Source organism: Zingiber officinale, chromosome 6B, assembly GCF_018446385.1.
Source record: "Zingiber officinale cultivar Zhangliang chromosome 6B, Zo_v1.1, whole genome shotgun sequence".
In the NCBI taxonomy this organism is placed as follows: Eukaryota; Viridiplantae; Streptophyta; class Magnoliopsida; order Zingiberales; family Zingiberaceae; genus Zingiber; species Zingiber officinale.
This window is the reverse complement of record NC_055996.1, coordinates 96,039,751-96,057,160: the sequence shown is the minus strand read 5'-3', so window position 1 is coordinate 96,057,160 and position 17,410 is coordinate 96,039,751. Positions and strand designations below refer to the sequence as shown.

Genomic DNA, 17,410 nt, shown 5'->3' with positions numbered 1-17,410 from the left:
TCACCTAGATACTTGTGGTTTGATCCTTGGCTATTGCGTATTTACAGGATTTTTTCTCCAAATGGGGTGTGTAATCAAAGGATACTGGGCTTTTGGGCGATCCGCCGTGCGTGCTTTCCAATTTATCCTGGTACCGGCTTGTTTTATGAGGTCTTATAATCAAAACTCGACACGCCAAATATATCCTCCCCATATCTTAGCCAACCTCTTTCGTGTTAATCTAGCGAACTGCTAGCTTATGAGCCGAGTCGAGCTCGAGTCGGCTCGAGCTTGAAAAAATTAAAGAGGCTCGAGCTCGAGCGAGTTTCTAAATTTGAGCTCGAGCTCGGCTCGAGCATTTAATCATGGGCTCAAGCTCGGCTCGAAAATAGTGGATTTAAATATAAAAATAAGTGTGCACAAGCTAATATTCAAACCTTCAACCTCTAACAACCTTATAAAACACTCTAACTACAAACACTTTTTCAACTTATTATTTAACTTTAAAGTAGTAATTATTTTAAATATTAAAATATTAAATTAGCTGAGCTCGAACAGGTTCGACGAACCTTCGAGCCATTATTAAATAGGCTCGAGATCGGCTCGAATATTAAACGAGCCGGCTCAAGCTCCATTCGAACTTGGTCAACTCTGAAATCGAGTCAAGTTTTATTAAGTTGTTCACAAACGACTTGATTCATTTACACCATTCATTTACACCACTGACCGACCTGATTCATTGAATGAAATAATTTGCCTTCGTTGAGCTATTAGATAACCGTTCACTCTTCAAACCATCGCCCCGTTTTGAAAACGCCTCCCGCTTCCGCTCCTCCCCTCTCAACTCCCCCTCCTCATCGCTCCGGCGAACGGTCGCGTCCTTTCCCTTCCCTCTTCCCTCCTCGATTTGCCTCCATACTTTCATCAGATCCGTGAACTATCTCTTTTCTCGTGGCGCCGGCCGACATGAGCACCGCCACCACTACGCCGACCGGCGGGCGCGAGCTCTCCCAGCCTCCCTCCGATGGCATCTCTAATCTGCGCTTCTCCAACCACAGCGACCTCCTACTCGTGTCTTCGTGGGATAAGGTCAGTATTCGTAACTCACCTGCGATTCCCATTCCTCCGCTCCGACCAACATAAAGACAAAACCCTAATCCCGTCTAAGGTTTGACTATTCTCCATCTAGAATTAGCCTGATTGATTGGTACTTTTTTCTTCAGACTCTTCGTCTTTACGATGTCGGTGAGAACGTTCTTAAGGCGGAGTTCTTGCATGCTGGTCCCGTCCTTGATTGCTGCTTTCATGATGATTCATCGGGGTTCAGTGCCAGTGCTGATCATACCGTGAGAAGGTATGTTGGGAGCTTCTCTGATTGCTTTTGAATATTTTTTGTTGCTTATTTAGTTTTGAAACACTAATGCTTACATATAACTGATAGAAATCGCTTAGTGTTCCATTATTTTCAGTAGTTAGTGAACTTGTTATAAATTCAACACTAGTGATTTTAGGACTAGGTAAAAAAATGTTTAGACTGTTGAGTTCGTATATTTTTCTGAAGTTTGGTGGTTTTTCTTCAGCGATGACTGGTAGTATCTATTTGGAATTAATATTAAGTTTAGTGTTAAGATTGGGCTAACAATGATTGTTTATGGAATGTTATACCTGCTTACATTTTGAACAGAACTGAGTGGTAGGAGCAGATGCTGGACCCAAATTGTTTCAGCTTTCCAAATTCCCTATTCATCTCAATCCTCTCCAATGAAACTACCTGTCTTTATCTCTAGTACTAACTTTATCTGTTTAAAACCCTCAGTTTCAATTCAAAATTCTAATGAGAAATAGGGGAGTTGAAATACAAAATTATCGGTTTTATCTGGTCTTATTGTTACACTACAAAAGACTCATTTATTGAACTTTCTTATGAGAAGACTTAGGTCCCGACGTCCTGTTAGTTCTAAAAATAGATTTACAACAAACAAAGTTGATGCAAGTATTTGGAATTACAAACTAGTGTCTGTTACCTTATTTCAGATTATTTTCTTGTTAGTTGGAGTTTCATAGTCTACACTTCTTGTGGCTCTTTATATTTCTTAGCCTGTGAGTAATTCTAAATCTTGTAGAGATTTCTTAGCCAATGGTTCTGATAGTGCTTGCATTTTTTGTGGCCAAGCTAATCCCAGATTGCGAGTGCTATTGGTTATATATTTAATTAACTGTATATTTAGGCCTAATTTTCTTGTAATATCAAAGAAAGTTGATACACAATGTTATTTAGAGAATATGAACTTGCAGCCTTATTATTACAGTAAATTTTAATGCAATACCAAATTGAACCATTGAATCACATAGAAACATTAGGGCAAAATTGATGAAGTAAATGGAGATAACTATTTCACACAAAGAAATTTTAATATCACACAACAATCAAAAGGACATTTATTAACTAAATATCATCCTATGAGATTTAACCCCTTTTATAAACGACAATTAGACTAATTCTTCTCAATAAAAATCATCGTTGATTTTTTATTTTTAAAAAGCTAAACAACTTCTAAAAATTCAAAATCTATTTTCTTAAAAATATATCAAGAATAAAAAGTTTAAACACTAAAACAACTTTGAAATTTTGAGATTTTAAATAGGGCTTGAAATCCTGACCATGTTACCCCACTAAGGAGAACTTGACTCTGGGCAAGTTGTTGACCCCTTTTCTTAATTCTTCCCATTTATGCATAGGGAACAATGACTTTACTAATTTAGTTTAGCAATGTCTACTAATTATTCTTTTTATTTGGATGTGTCTTCTAATAACCAAGAAATGGTTGCACTTTGTTCATTCTTTTGCACTTTCACTTTGTGATAGTCTTTTTTAGTTATCCTTTCAAATGAATAAGAAAACATTGAGGTTGTTATAGAGCTCGAATATTGTCCAAATGTTCATTGAAATCATATGGTGTGAAGGTTGTAATGGTGAAGATGTATCTAAAACAAAGTCAACTACAAAGATGAATGCTCAAATTTCTCCTAGCAAATTAGTATATCCTCCAATGGCTCAAATATATCCTAACAAATTAGCGTATCCTCCAATTTAAAAATTGAATTTGTGTTTAAATAAGCCAAAAACTTAAACAAAAAAGCACTGCAATCAATTTTCTTCACAATATAACCAAATAAAGTAGATATGAAAACTATAATGATTCTAAAGTGCTTGCTATTACAAAATTTGAGTTCATGAATGTAATATGAAATTTTACATTATAATAAGCTTTTCTACATAAATAAAACCATATGTAAATTCTTTTTCCTTTCTCTGAATTTTTCTATTGTCATTGAATAAATAACATCTATGGGAGAACTTCTAAAATCAAATTGATATTCCAAAATAATTGTCTTATCTCTTATTCTCTTATGTATAACTCTTTCTCAAAGTTTAACCCTATCTATTTGATACCTTCGTAATTCAAACAACACAGTATGCCACCTTTATTTGCATTAATTGGTACCCAAATACTTTTCCCCCTTTCTTTGAGCATTTTTTAACTTAGGATTTGATAATTAACTAAATTTTACCTTATCTCCTAAACTCTTCTAAACTTAGGAATATCATCATGACCTATAATTTTACCTACAGTCATTGTAGTTAAATCTTCTATAACCTCACTTGATACAATATTATGAGCAAAGCTATAGCTCATAATTTTTATATAATTATTTGTAGAATCCTCATTAAACTGCTTATAAATGTGATTTTACCATCTTTCAGTTATTGCATTATCAAGGGCCTTTCAACTTGATATCTTATGCATCTAATATTAGTAAATCTCTATGCTTCCTTTCTTTAGTTTTTGCGATGCAATAAATATCTTTTCTCCCCATTCTTACATTTTATTGTTATAACCTTTTTGCCTCAATTTTAGCTACTTTTACGTAATTGAATTTCTTGATATTTATAATTCTTCCAAACTTTAAAACATGAATTTTTAAACTATTGCTCTTTCACACTTTTTTATACCACCACCAGTTCTCTTTTTATGATTTATTTTTACCTTGAGACTCTCCAAGAATGAATTTAACTACATTACTGATCTTATTTGTCAATATAGTCTACATAACATTGATATTATCAACCTTTTCATTTCAAACTTCTTCCATCCTTTTTATGCTCGAGAACTTTTATATTATTTTCCTTAAAATTTTACCATTTGATTTGTTGAAAATTAATTATAATTTTTTCCCCTTATATTTTGTAATACCTATATCTAATCCATTAGTTGGTGTTGGTTAGTTAAGCATGCCCCATGTATTCCATTGCAATTTTTAGACATAATTTTACCTACCTTCTTAGTTAGAAAAGAATTAATTGGACTCTAGTCATTGGCACTCTTAAAAGTAATGAAAAGCTCTTCAATTTTTTCAAGTGGATTTTAAAAATGTGTAATATTTAATATCTTAATTCCTAACTTTAACTTTAGGATTCTATCTCAAGCCCATTGAATTTGTACAACCTTAAGTTATAATCCTTGTCTTATTTATACATAATGTATTTTATTTTTAATTTCTCTATTATATTAAAATGTTAAAACCTCAATTACCTACTTCTATGGCCTCTTCTCCTATCCATTTTATTCAATAAGCAAAACTTATTTTTTTTCTCTCTTAATCATGGCATGTAAACAACTTATAATCTTGTCTTCAAGAGTGTTCCTATTTTCCTAGGTGCCAGCTAACTAATTGTATAATCATTGACTAGCTTCTTTATTCACATTGGTCCACAACAATGCTAAAACCCTTTTTTATTTTCCTTCATTCTTGGCTGCTGATGTTATCTGCCAAGATTTATTATTTCATATCCTAACATAACTTTGGCACAATGATTTTATCCTAAGATTTTTACTTTTGACAGCTTTATCCTTATACTCCCTATCTAACATAGATAATACCCATTCATTTTATTTATAAATTTTCCATTTATATTAAATCCTAAAACCTGAATTACCTATTTCTCTATCATTTTCTTCTATCCATTTTGTTTTCTATTAATCATGGAATATAAATAAATTCTAGTCTTTGCTCCAAAATTTTTTCTATAGTCCAAGTTGTGAACCTAATCCTATAATCATCATGGACTAGATTCATGCAAATTGGTCCATAACACAAGAATCCTAGATTGTTTTGCATCACATCTAGGCATTGATATGGTCATTTTGAGCAACCTCGTAGCCCAGTTGTGTTTGCAGATTAAGGTACTCAAGTGATGAAAGGCCCTGTGTGTCACATTTATGTGACAACCTAGCCTCATGAAAAATAAGATTCAAGTGCACAAGATTAGAAAGATTTAGACTTGGCTATCTTGGCCTAACACAATTCTCAACCTTTTTCATCCAAGTCGGGGTTCACATGGGAAGTTTGTATTAGGAAATATTATGTTGATTTTTAGGAAAATTATTATTTTGTAATTTATTAGATAAATTTTTATTGGATGAAATCATGAAACAATTAATTAATAGTTTAGTAGATTACCTAATATATTTATTGAATTATCTATCTATTTATAATTTGATATTATCAACTATAATTGGCATTAACAATTGTAGGCAGTTATTACATTATTATGCTAAAAATTTGACTTATTTGACAAAGTATGTTAATTGCTGATTTGAGATATTGTTTTGCTATATGATTAAAATATGAATCACATTAGTATATGTGTCGCTAATTACATGTTTATCATATGATTGTAGTTGCCATTGTGGTATTGTGATAACAATGTTCATAGTGGCAGCAAACCACACACCTTTGTCATTGGAATTGTACGATGTTAGAAAATGTTCTGTGACTTCTTGTTTATAGGATAGAGACTCCATGCTGTTGAAGGCAATAAAAATTCAACTGGTTGCTCAGGTGTAATCAACTGGAATTGTACGATGTTGAATTTTTATTAGATCTTGAAGGCAATAAAAATGAACAAACTGCATGCTGTTCTGTGACTAGAGTTATTAGATCTTGAAAAACCTGATCATTTGTTCTTGCAAATGAAAAATACAATAGTACAAGTTGATTACATTAAAATGAAAAACTGATTACAAACACGTGGGCAATTGGCATTATGAAAATGGTTGGTTAATGATTTGTGAGTCTAGATGATATTCAAGAACCATCCCCCATGTCAGCTGGTTTAGTCTGGTTCTGCCCCCACGGGCGGGATCAACCGGTTATGACATGGTATTCTTGCAACATGGGTCGGGAGGTCGAAGGTCTGCGGCAGCAATTGCGATAACATCAATATCTGTCCGTGCTAAACACCTTCGACCGCCATGTCATCGCCGGGCCCGTATTCACCGTGATTTACTCCCTCTCATACTCGTGGGGCAGGGGTGAGGGGGCCGCTGGGCGGCGGGACCCGCCTTTTTGCAACATGGTTTAGTCTGGTTCTTTTGAATGCCCCAGAACTGGCAAGAGATCAGCTCCTTGTTTCTTATCTGAGTGGTTTGCATGTTTTTATCACTGTGTCTCAATGCCTAATTCAATTAGATAATGAACATAGTTTAGCTATCCTGCCAACAATAATACATAGATTTTTGAACTACCTGAGTTAATTTTTTCTTTCTGGACTTATGTGTCAGGTATGCCTTTGGTTCTGGTAAGGAGGATTTTTTAGGACGTCATGATGCTCCTGTTCGATGTGTGGAATACTCTTATGCAGCAGGTAGCCTTTTATTCTAAGTTGCTAGTAGCTTAATGGTATATTTCTACTACTTGGTCTTGGAAGATTGAAAGAAAGTATAGAATACTTATGCTTCATTTTATACATTCTAAATGTGTTTTTCTGTATCTGTTTTTTGTTACTTTCACAAACCTTATTGCAAGGCCTTAGTTTGGTTGTCAGTGACCTTGTGTACCAAGACATGTTTGGAATATATTATTATTCTATAAAGAATGTCGTATAAATCACTATGAGCAAATGTCCTTAAATTGATCATTGATCTTGTTATTTGAATCTTCTTAGGTCAGGTTATTACTGGAAGTTGGGATAAGACATTGAAATGCTGGGATCCCAGAGGTGCTAACAGCTCAGATCGTGCACTTGTTGGAACATATCTGCAACCTGAGAGAGTTTATTCCCTCTCTCTTGTTGGTTACCGTTTAGTAGTTGCTACTGCTGGAAGGCATGTGAATGTGTATGATTTGCGGAATATGTCCCAACCAGAACAACGAAGGGAATCATCATTGAAATATCAAACCAGATCTGTTCGTTGTTATCCAAATGGCACAGGTGAATTCATTGTTCTTCACTAATCTTTATTAGCTTGCATTAAATACTAAAAGAAAATGAAGCATTCCCAAGTAACCATAAGTCTGCTGAGTTAGAAGTTACTTCTTTTGTCTAACTACACAATTGCATTGAGGAAGATTGCATTCTCAATTCTGCTGCTGTTCATTAAGTGGGAGGGAGTTTTGGAGAGAAGGGATGATAAGATGGATAGAAAGGATGGGGGCGGTGAGGGAAAATAGAATTTTTATGTTGTCATCAAGAGGAAACAAGACCAAGAGTAAACAAGATTTTTTTTTAATTGTCAAGATTGGATTGATTGCTGACCACTCAACCATGGTCTTCTATGTCTGCCTGGATTTGGGCAGAATGACGTTGGAAATTTCCTCCCGGTCATCCTGTTCATTTCTCCTCTCCTCTCATTTTTTTTTATTAAACAAGTTTGCTTGCCATCTTTTTCAATCTTCAACCTACCCCTATAGTCCTATCCATCCATCAGTGGACACACACTTATAGTATCTAAAACATATTATTTATATATAGTAAATAATTTTAGTTGTATGTTGGTGTCTATTTAGTGTAATTTGTTTTCTGTTACCAGTAGAAGGTTGAGGTGGATAGATTTTGTGAATCACTACCATTGCAGACTTCGTAACATCTCCCTTCTCAAGTGATGTGATGAAACCATGAATATGAACCTCTAATTATTCTTGATCACTAGAGAGACCAGTTTTTTTTCCATTGCTTTCTTTTTTGTTGAATAAAGTGATCTCATGTTTGACCCAAGAAATTATGGTGCCACTTGGTTGGCTATGTTTGAGGTGTACATTGTAATATTTGATGTTTGTATTGCAGGCTTTGCTCTCAGTTCTATTGAAGGTCGAGTAGCAATGGAGTTCTTCGATCTGTCTGAAGCTGCACAAGCTAAGAAGTAGGTTCTTCAGTGAACTATCACTGAATCTATTGTGGATATTATTCTAAACTAGATGAAAATATTTCACAGAGAATTTCACTTGAAAATAGCGTCTGGGTATTTATGGTTTGTAGCTTGATTCCAGCTTGGTAGTAAAAAATGTGTGCATGCACCTGCTTCCTGCTGCATGCTTAACTTCTTTTGGAGAAACTAGAGTTTAACCATGTTGGACAATAGTTTTTTTAGAAAGAAAAAGCGGCAACACCATCATTGGTTCATACTGCAGTCCATCAACAATGGGAACTCGATATCTTCACACTGCATTAATTTTTTTCTCTAATCTAAGAATTCAGACTTTGAGGTTTTATTCTCAAGAATTAACTTGTTTCCTGTTTATGATGAGATTTAATGAATTGACTATAATGGCAAAAGTCGATACTATGTCGTCTTTATCTGTGATAACGCTCTTTCTCATCAACCATAATTCAGGTATGCATTCAAGTGTCATCGGAAATCTGAAGCCGGAAGGGATATTGTTTATCCTGTTAATGCAATGGCATTCCATCCGATGTAATATCTCTAGATTCTTCTAATAGATCAATGATAAAGTTTCAGCAATTATATTTTCATTTTATTTTTCTGGTTTGTTTTCTGAAGATATGGCACGTTTGCTACTGGTGGGTGTGACGGTTATGTTAATGTGTGGGATGGCAATAATAAGAAAAGACTTTATCAGGTACTATTTTGGTATAATTAAAAAAAGCAAATTTGATATTGTGTTCTAAGAAGTTAGGCACTGACAGTTGGATGTTGTGTGTTTATTATCCAGTATTCAAAATACCCAACTAGCATTGCTGCATTATCCTTCAGCAGAGACGGCCTGCTGCTTGCTGTAGCCTCAAGCTATACATATGAGGAAGGCGAGATCCTGTAAGTTCATCAGATTTTTTTTCTCAACACAGGCCATAAGTGAATGTTTTGGACTATTTTCTTGTTTTGATATGAAACTGAGTTTCTGAATGTGGCAGACATGAGCCTGATGCCATCTTTGTTCGAAACATAAACGAAGTTGAAGTCAAGCCAAAACCCAAGGCTTTGCCCGTTCCACCTCCTTAGTCTGGATACCTCAAATTTGGCACTGGCAGTGGCTGCTTATTACAAACCATTTGTTCTATGCATTTTTAAGCGATGAAAATCTAATATCAGGGATTCTCCCTCCAATTGTAGTCCTGCAATTAAGAATTATCTAGTAAAATGATCAAAGTCGTACTATTTGATTTTTCATTCTTTTTATTATTGTTATTATTAGTATATTTGTTCGACCTCCTCGTGAAACCATTTTCCTTTGTTTTCTCTTGTCTCCTTTTTTTTATGCAATGCAGCTACGGAATGGTTATGGAACCACGAGTAGATATGGTTTGGTAATGCAAATTAAGAATCAACTTATTTTTAAAATTTTAAATTATAATTGATTTAAGTATTATATTTTATATGTTAAAAATTTATAACCCTAAATTTGGCATGAATATCTTTTAATTTAATCTGTGAGTTTTTTAAGGCTTTGTATTTTTAAGTTGTAGTTAATTTATTTCTTCTAATTCTACCAGCTAAGCTGATTTTTTGTTTGTTTATTTTATTTTTCAATTTTATTTGGGTTAAAAATTTTTAATCAACCTCTTGTTAATTTATCTTTTTAATTAGTGATTTTTTTCATTAGTAAAATTATTATGGTAAGACGTCGAGTGGTTAGTTTGTGTTCGTCTTTGGCCTGACACTCTACCAATTGATATCAAAGCTATTTTTTTTTTATTTTTAATTCAGACTCTTGTACGAGCGCTCCCTCGCATGAGGTGGTGTCTCTGCCTGTGATCCTATGTGCTTGCAATTTTTGCGAGCCCAGCAGCCCTACAACCTCCTCGAAAAGTCTCCGATCTTTCATGACGCCGGCCCTGCTACTCTGAATACGCTATGTATGTCCCCAATTCATATATAATATATATATTTGATCGCCACCATCTAATATATTGCCCTCGATCCACACCATATAAACCAAATCTGAACGCACGGTTGTTTGCCTTCGTACAAGAAGAATTGCGAGGATTGTTCTGTTGTTCTGGATTCCAAATGCGACTAACAACCCCAGCTGTTAACCAAGTACGAAAACAAACTCCAGTAAATAACTTTTAAGATATCCACACTGATGGGTGTTATCATCTCTTCATATGAAATATTCATCTTCTGATTTTTATTAATGATATTTTCATTTAGGTCATATTTCTATATGTCGTTTGCAGTTTTTAGCTTCTATAGGAATTAGTATCTTTAAAAAAATTTGATATTTTTGATTGTAGTGATTGTAAATTGGTCAAATTTTTTATCTTACTATTTTCTAAAAGTCTTTCTTTTTCTTCTGCTCCATTTGATTTTATCTATTCTGATATGTGAGGACCCTCTCCTTTTCCTACAAAAGAGGGGTCAAGACATTATGTTTCGTTTATTGATGATTACACTTATTACACTTGGGTCTATCTTATAATACACAGGTCTAATTATCTTACTATTTTCAACAACTTCAAATCTCTTGTGAAAACTCAATATTCTAGTGTCATAAAATATTTTTGTTATGATTTGGGGGTGAATATACTTCAAATCATTTTTTCAAAATTACTTGTTTCTAATGATACTATTCATCAAACCTCTTGTATAGATATTCCTGAACAAAATAGTGTGACTGAACGAAAACATAGGCATCTTGTTGAAATATCCCGTTCATTTTAATTGTCTGTCAGTGTTTCTAGTACCTTTTGGGGAAGAGCAATCCTTACCGCTTCTCATGTGATTAATAGAATTCCAACCTCACACAATTTAGGCTTGTCACCTTTTGAAAAATTGTATGGGCATGCTCCTCTCTATTTCTCTTTGCGTGTTTTTTGTTGTACTTGCTTTGTCCTTCGTCCACATGTCGAGCGTAATAAATTAGCTGCTCGATCTGCTCTTTGTGTTTTTTTAGATTATGGTATTACTCAAAAAGGATATTGTTGCTTTGATCCCGTTAGTCAAAAATTGTATGTTTCTCATCATGTTGTGTTTCTTGAGCATATTCCATTCTTTTCTATTCCAGCTAGTACGCATAATGTGACAAAGTCAGATCTACTTTGTATTGATCCTTTCAATACCGATACTGAGGAAGTTTTACCCACAACTCCTACTGGTAGCTTAATTGAATCTAGTACTTTGGTTCCTGAGATATCCGCTCCACATGCTCCTCCTTCTGTCATTACCCAATTATCTCCTGAGGTTATGGATGATCCTTCTCTCCACCGTCGTCAATCCACTCGTGTTCGTAAGTCTATTAAACTGTCAGATTTTGCCTACTCTTATTATTCTCATTCTTTTGTTTCATTTGTTACATATATTCATTGTCTTTCTGAGTCTGTATCCTATAGAGAAACTGTTTGTAACCCACTTTGAAAGAGTGCTATGGTTGAGAAATTAACTGTTTTGCATCAGACTCATACATGAGATTTGGTTCCATTGCCACCAAGAAAATACACTATTAGTTCTCATTGGGTATATAAGATCAAAACTAAATCTGATGGATCTATCGAGCAATACAAAACTCGTCTTGTTGCTAAAGGTTATTCTCAGGAGTATAACATGAATTATGAGGAAACATTTGCTCCTGTTGTAAAAATGACAACTGTTCGTACTCTGATTGATGTTACATCTGTTTGTCGATGGAGAATATCTCCGATGGATGTCAAGAATACATTTCTAAATGGTAATTTTCATGAAGAAGTTTATATGACACATCCTCCTAGTATTTTACACCAACTTGGTGAAGTTTGTAAGCTTCGTAAAGCGCTTTATGGTCTCAAACAAGCACCTCGTGCTTGGTTTGAGAAGTTCTCCATGGTAATTACTTCGTTTGGTTTTCATCCTAGTAATCATGATTCAGTATTGTTTGTTAGATGTACAAGTGCAAGTCATATTCTTTTATCATTATATGTTGATGACAGAATTATTACTAGTGATGATTCTGATGGAATTGCTTTCCTGAAGTCCGAGTTAGCTCATCGTTTTGCTATGAAAGACTTGGGTATAATACAATACTTTCTGGACATTGAGATTGCTTATTCCCCGAAATGTTATTGTTGGTGCGGTTAGCACTAATGGTCTAACCTAGGTTTTGATGAATGACAAAATAAGTTAAGTTTGTTTCGTTGTTATCTAACACTCTGACCGAGTGTGCAGGAGAAGTCCAGACAGGTCGACGGGCTGACCTGATGTATGGCACGAAGCTCAGCTAGGTCGACGGGCCGACCGGATAGCTGGCACGAAGTCCAAACAGGTCGACGGGCCGACCAGACGTTTGGCACGAAGTCCATCTAGGTCGACGGGCTGACCGGATAGCTGGCACGAAGTCCAAACGGATCAAAGGGCTGACCTGACGTCTGGCAGGTAAGTAAAGGTAAGTCACTGGAGGGAAGTGACTGTGAGGACGCATTCCCGGGAAGGGAACTTAGGTGCCGATCCGACTTAGAACCATTTCGGAACTCTAAGTCGAGATCTTGACTAGATTCTGGTCTCGGAGAGACGGAATCTAATTAATACTCTTTCTGTTAAATTATGAACTATGCTAATAATTTATTTTGTAGGAGATATAAGTGTCTCAGACTAACGTTTTCTTGCAGGAAGGAAGCTGCTGGAAATCAAGGTCCGGGCGCTCGGAAGGTACCCGGGCGCTCGGAGGTCCGGGCGCCTGGAGGCAAAGTTTTATCCCCAACGTCGCTGTGTCACGTGGAGTTCGCTGGTTGGCTCGGCTACGTCACTTCAGGATGCCCCGAACCTCCTATATAAGGAGGATCAAGGCTGGAGTCAGAAAAAAAAACTCACAATCTGCATTCTTGCGCTCCTGTGACTAGGGCTGTAAATGAACCGAGCATTCGTGAACAAGCTTGGTGTTCGGTTTGGTAAGAGCTTGTTTATATTCATTCAATATACATTAGATTAATTAAACAAACAAACTTGAATAGCTCGTTAAGCTAAACAAACAAGCTTGAACACATATGTGTTCAGCTCGTTAATGTTTGTGAACAACGTTTGTGAACAATGTTCACGAATCATATTTATTAATAAAATTCTTTTCAATATGCTAAATAAACAATAAAATAAAATAAAATAAATAAATAAATTTAAATTATCAATCTTAATAACCAATCAAACAATTAAAAGTATCAAACAATCAAACAAACTTGAATTGAGAGCTTGATAACATCTAAACGAACCAAGCTCCAATCAAGCTCAAGTCAAGCTCGAACCAAGCTCAAGCCAAGCTTGAATTGAGAGCTTGATAACATCTAAATGAACCAAGCTCAAGCCAAGCTTCAAACAAGCTCAAGCTCATAAAAAATAAACCAAGCCAAGCTTGAACACTCATTTCAAAAGCTTGGTTCATTTTAAGCTTGGCTCGGCTCGGCTCGGCTCGGTTATCTTATCAAACAAGCTTGAACACCCCAAAGCTTGGCTCGGCTTGTTTACAACCCTACCTACGACATTGCGACGCTACTCCGACAAAGTGTCTTTCCGTTTTCTTCTTTTCTTTATTATTATTGTCGGAGTTTATTTTAGCATTTCCTGTACTTAGATTTGTAATCAGTTTCGAATTGCTAGTGAATTGCCCATCGAAAGCACCCTTGTGTGCGGGCCTTGGAGTAGGAGTCGACACAGGTTCCGAACCAAGTAAATCGAACTGTGTTAGCATTGTTCTTTACTTTTCGCTTATACATTTTCCACTGCGTAATCTCTCGATAAAGTTTAAAATCGATATTCACCCCCCCCCTCCCCCTCTATCGACTTTCACGGAAAAAAGGTACATATGTATAAAAGCTGGTTTGAAAGGAAAAACTCTCAAACCGCACAACAAGTCATACAACCATCATGAGTTTGATCCTCAAAAGTAGAGGCAAACTCACCAACCAGCCCACTCTCATGCCTCATGATCAGCACCCCTTGAGCACAAGTCACTCAAACACAACCACACTTCCACATGAGCACATAACACTCAATGTGGTCACACACCATCCACTCAACACATTACACCTTACACCTTACGCCTTACACCTTACACGTTACACGTTCTTAGGCACTCACCCTTGCTGCTTTGCATGTATACAAAAACACAATCACACATGTCATTAAGATAGCTAATCAATCAAAACAAAGCTTCTTACAGCAAGCTTCGGCCTCCAAGTCTTCCACGGGTGTGAACCAAGTTCCAAGCAATCACGGACAGAATTCCATGACATCAAAGCTCCGTATAGCAAGCATCGGACAGAAATCCAGAAACAAGAAAGCTTCGGACAAAAATCTAGTACCGTAGCACCGTAAGTCCCACACAACCAAGGCTGTAATTTTTTCATAAATCGTCGCTCCACTTTTAGTAAGTGGTCAGTTATCAACAAATTTATCATGTCTTTATCGTGAGTCATTTGCTGAGGACTAAATAGGTCTTTATGGTAGACCTATGCACCCTTCTGAGCTTTTTGGCAAAGCCCCAGCCATTAACGGATTTGATGTTGTCCTTACCGTGAGTCGTTTGCTGCGGACTAGATAGATCATTACGGTGGATCTATTCACCCTTTTGAACTTTTTGATAAAGTTCCAGCCATCAACGAATTTGATATTATCTTTACCATAACTGTTTACTACGGACTAGATAAATCAATAACGATGAATCTATTCACCATCCTTCCCCATATCTCCCATACCAAATTACAATGCAAATGTAAAAACATGCACCAAGAATATAACAAACCAATCACCTTACGACACCTACCACCAACATTTGTCTCCAACGTGATAAGAAATTCCATGCATGTTAATCCCCAACGCCACGTCAGCTCGATCCTCCACCAAATTAATATTCGCACTCTCGCACAATGAAAGCCAATTGCCAAATAAAGCAAATAATAAATATACCATTCTCTACATTCGCCGAAAAACTTCTCCTTCGCCGATGAATTCCATAGCATAAGCCTCCACCGAATTAATTTGTGCACTCTTGGTCAATGAAAGCCAATTGCCGAAGAAAGTAAATATTAAATTGTACCGTTCACTTCTTTCGCAGATAAATTCCTTTCGCCGGTGAAATTCATGCACCGTTAAAATCAGTATCAGCATCATTCTTAAAAGTTGATCTGTCCACGCTTTTGCAAGATGAATCATTTTAATTTCTAGAGAAGTCCACAAAACGATAAACATGAATTTGAATTTTCTTCAACATCCTAATAATATCAGGAGTCATTCCCTCATAGCGGCATCTATTACGGATTTCCCACAAAACATATATCATACTAGAAATTTCAACATACCGAGCTTTTATTTTCCGACTTGCTCCTTTGTAGTGTTGACCAAGAATGTGAAATAACTCTGTCACAGAGTTAACATCATGATTTATCTCTAGCCAACTTCTCACCTTGTTCCAAAGAACACGTGTAACAGGGCAATCAAAGAACACATGATCATTCGACTCGTCTTGACCGTGGCAAAGTACACATATCTTGTTTTCTTCATATGACAATCTATCAGTTGTTTGTAGTCTCTCATGGGCAAGTAACCAAAGAAAGAATCGATGCTTTGGCATAATCTTCGGCCTCCAAACCATTGATGCCCATGCCACTTCAGGACCTCTCGTCATAAAGAAGTCATATGCATTTGCCGTCCCAGTTTTCCTCGTCGCAAACCACTCAACCATCAATCTGTTTGCCTCTCCAAATCCACTTGTAGCCCTTGGATTTTGTTCCGAATGCCCACAAGTCTTTTGATAAGCGGAGAGTCCGAGGCTTTGATCTCCCATTGCCAAAAATTAACCCCTTTGAGATAATGATGGTGTACCCATTTTACCCAAAGCGAATCCACATTACTTTGGATCTCCTATAGTGTTTTGCTAAGAAGAGCCTCATTCCATGCATGAAGGTCGCGTAGTCCATAACCACCATCTTGTTTCGAAAGACACAAAGTGGCCCAAGAAATAGGAGGATGCTTTGAAGACCACACAAATACACGACATATAGATTTGATCTTATCAATGACACCACCGGGAATGGGGAGCATAGAAAGCCAATAACACTCCAATCCTTGAAGCACCGTCTTCACCAACTCTAAACGCCCCGCATAAGATAAGGTATGCTTTGGCCAAGAATTAATCTTCTTTGCAATAGTATCAAGTAGTGGCCCATAGTTTGCAATCCGCAACTTTTCCACCGCTAATGGAATCCCCAAATACTGGAATGGAAATGTACCCTCTTGGAACCCAATAAGTTGAAGCAATCGATCCTTCGTTCTATCATCAATCCCCGCCATATACATATGAGACTTCAATGAATTAGCCCGAAGTCCTGTTTCCTTGCCAAAAACCTCCAAACAATCCGCCAATATTTTAATCGAGGACTCATCCGCCCGGGCAAACAGCATCAAATCATCGGCATAAGCAAGAAGTGTGATGCCGACCTCTTTACACATAGGGTGAAAGTGAAAAGAAGGCATCATGGAAGCAACATGCAACCTGTGAGATAATACCTCTATGCATAAACCAAGTAGAGGAGATAGAGGGTCACCTTGCCTTAGACCTCAACGCCCACTAAAAAATCCATAGATACCACCATTTAGGAAAATAGAGTAAGAAGCCGTAGTGACACACTCCCTAATCCATCCACAATATCGTTGGGGAAAATCAAAACCAACGAGAGCCGCCATAAGAAAATCCCAATCTACTGTATCAAAAGCTTTTTGTAAATCAACTTTGATCATACATCTCGGGGATATTCGTTTGCGCGCATACTTCCGTAGCAACTCTTGAGTGAGATTAATGTTATCACCAATAGAACGCCCTTTGACAAAAGCGGCCTGTGCCGGATCCAACAAGTCCCCCAAAACTCCTGCTAACCGGCCAGCCAATACCTTTGCAATGACCTTGTAGAATACATTGCAACAGGAGATAGGCCGATAATCCGTAACCCTCGGGGCATGGTCCGCCTTTGGCACCAAGGATATTAATGAATGGTTCCACTGTTTGAGGAGCTCACCACTCAGAAAAAATTCTTGAACAGCTGTGATGAAATCTGGCCCAACAATATCCCAAGATGAAGTGAAAAACTTCGCTCCGTATCCATCCGAGCCCGACGCTTTGTCGCTTCCGATGTCATATAAGGTGGCTTTAATTTCCTCCACCTCCACCGGCCTGA

At 36.6% G+C, this 17,410-nt stretch overlaps 2 protein-coding genes across 2 annotated transcripts; one reads left to right on the top strand and one right to left on the bottom strand.

The window, feature by feature from the left end:
* The first annotated feature begins 762 nt into the window (after positions 1-762).
* Positions 763-9,500, top strand: LOC121990446 (mitotic checkpoint protein BUB3.1-like). The gene is made up of 9 exons (XM_042544580.1): positions 763-1,068; positions 1,203-1,333; positions 6,606-6,688; positions 6,989-7,255; positions 8,108-8,183; positions 8,655-8,735; positions 8,823-8,901; positions 8,995-9,095; positions 9,194-9,500. Exons 1-9 carry the CDS (start codon positions 946-948, stop codon positions 9,279-9,281), a joined length of 1,029 nt encoding a protein of 342 aa, XP_042400514.1. The 5' UTR covers positions 763-945; the 3' UTR covers positions 9,282-9,500.
* Positions 9,501-15,393: 5,893 nt separating this feature from the next.
* LOC121991262 lies at positions 15,394-16,023 on the bottom strand. Its single transcript, XM_042545270.1, has one exon. The coding sequence runs from the start codon at positions 16,021-16,023 to the stop codon at positions 15,394-15,396; it is 630 nt and encodes a 209-aa protein (XP_042401204.1).
* Positions 16,024-17,410: the final 1,387 nt, after the last annotated feature.

Bases quoted from the DNA above. Each gene is read 5' to 3' on its own strand.
- LOC121990446 (XM_042544580.1), top strand. From the start codon at position 946: ATGAGCACCGCCACCACTACGCCGACCGGCGGGCGCGAGCTCTCCCAG. The intron at 6,689-6,988 runs GTAGCCTTTTAT...GAATCTTCTTAG, and splicing joins GGAATACTCTTATGCAGCAG to GTCAGGTTATTACTGGAAGT. The intron at 8,184-8,654 runs GTAGGTTCTTCA...ACCATAATTCAG, and splicing joins GAAGCTGCACAAGCTAAGAA to GTATGCATTCAAGTGTCATC.
- LOC121991262 (XM_042545270.1), bottom strand. From the start codon at position 16,023: ATGGGAGATCAAAGCCTCGGACTCTCCGCTTATCAAAAGACTTGTGGG.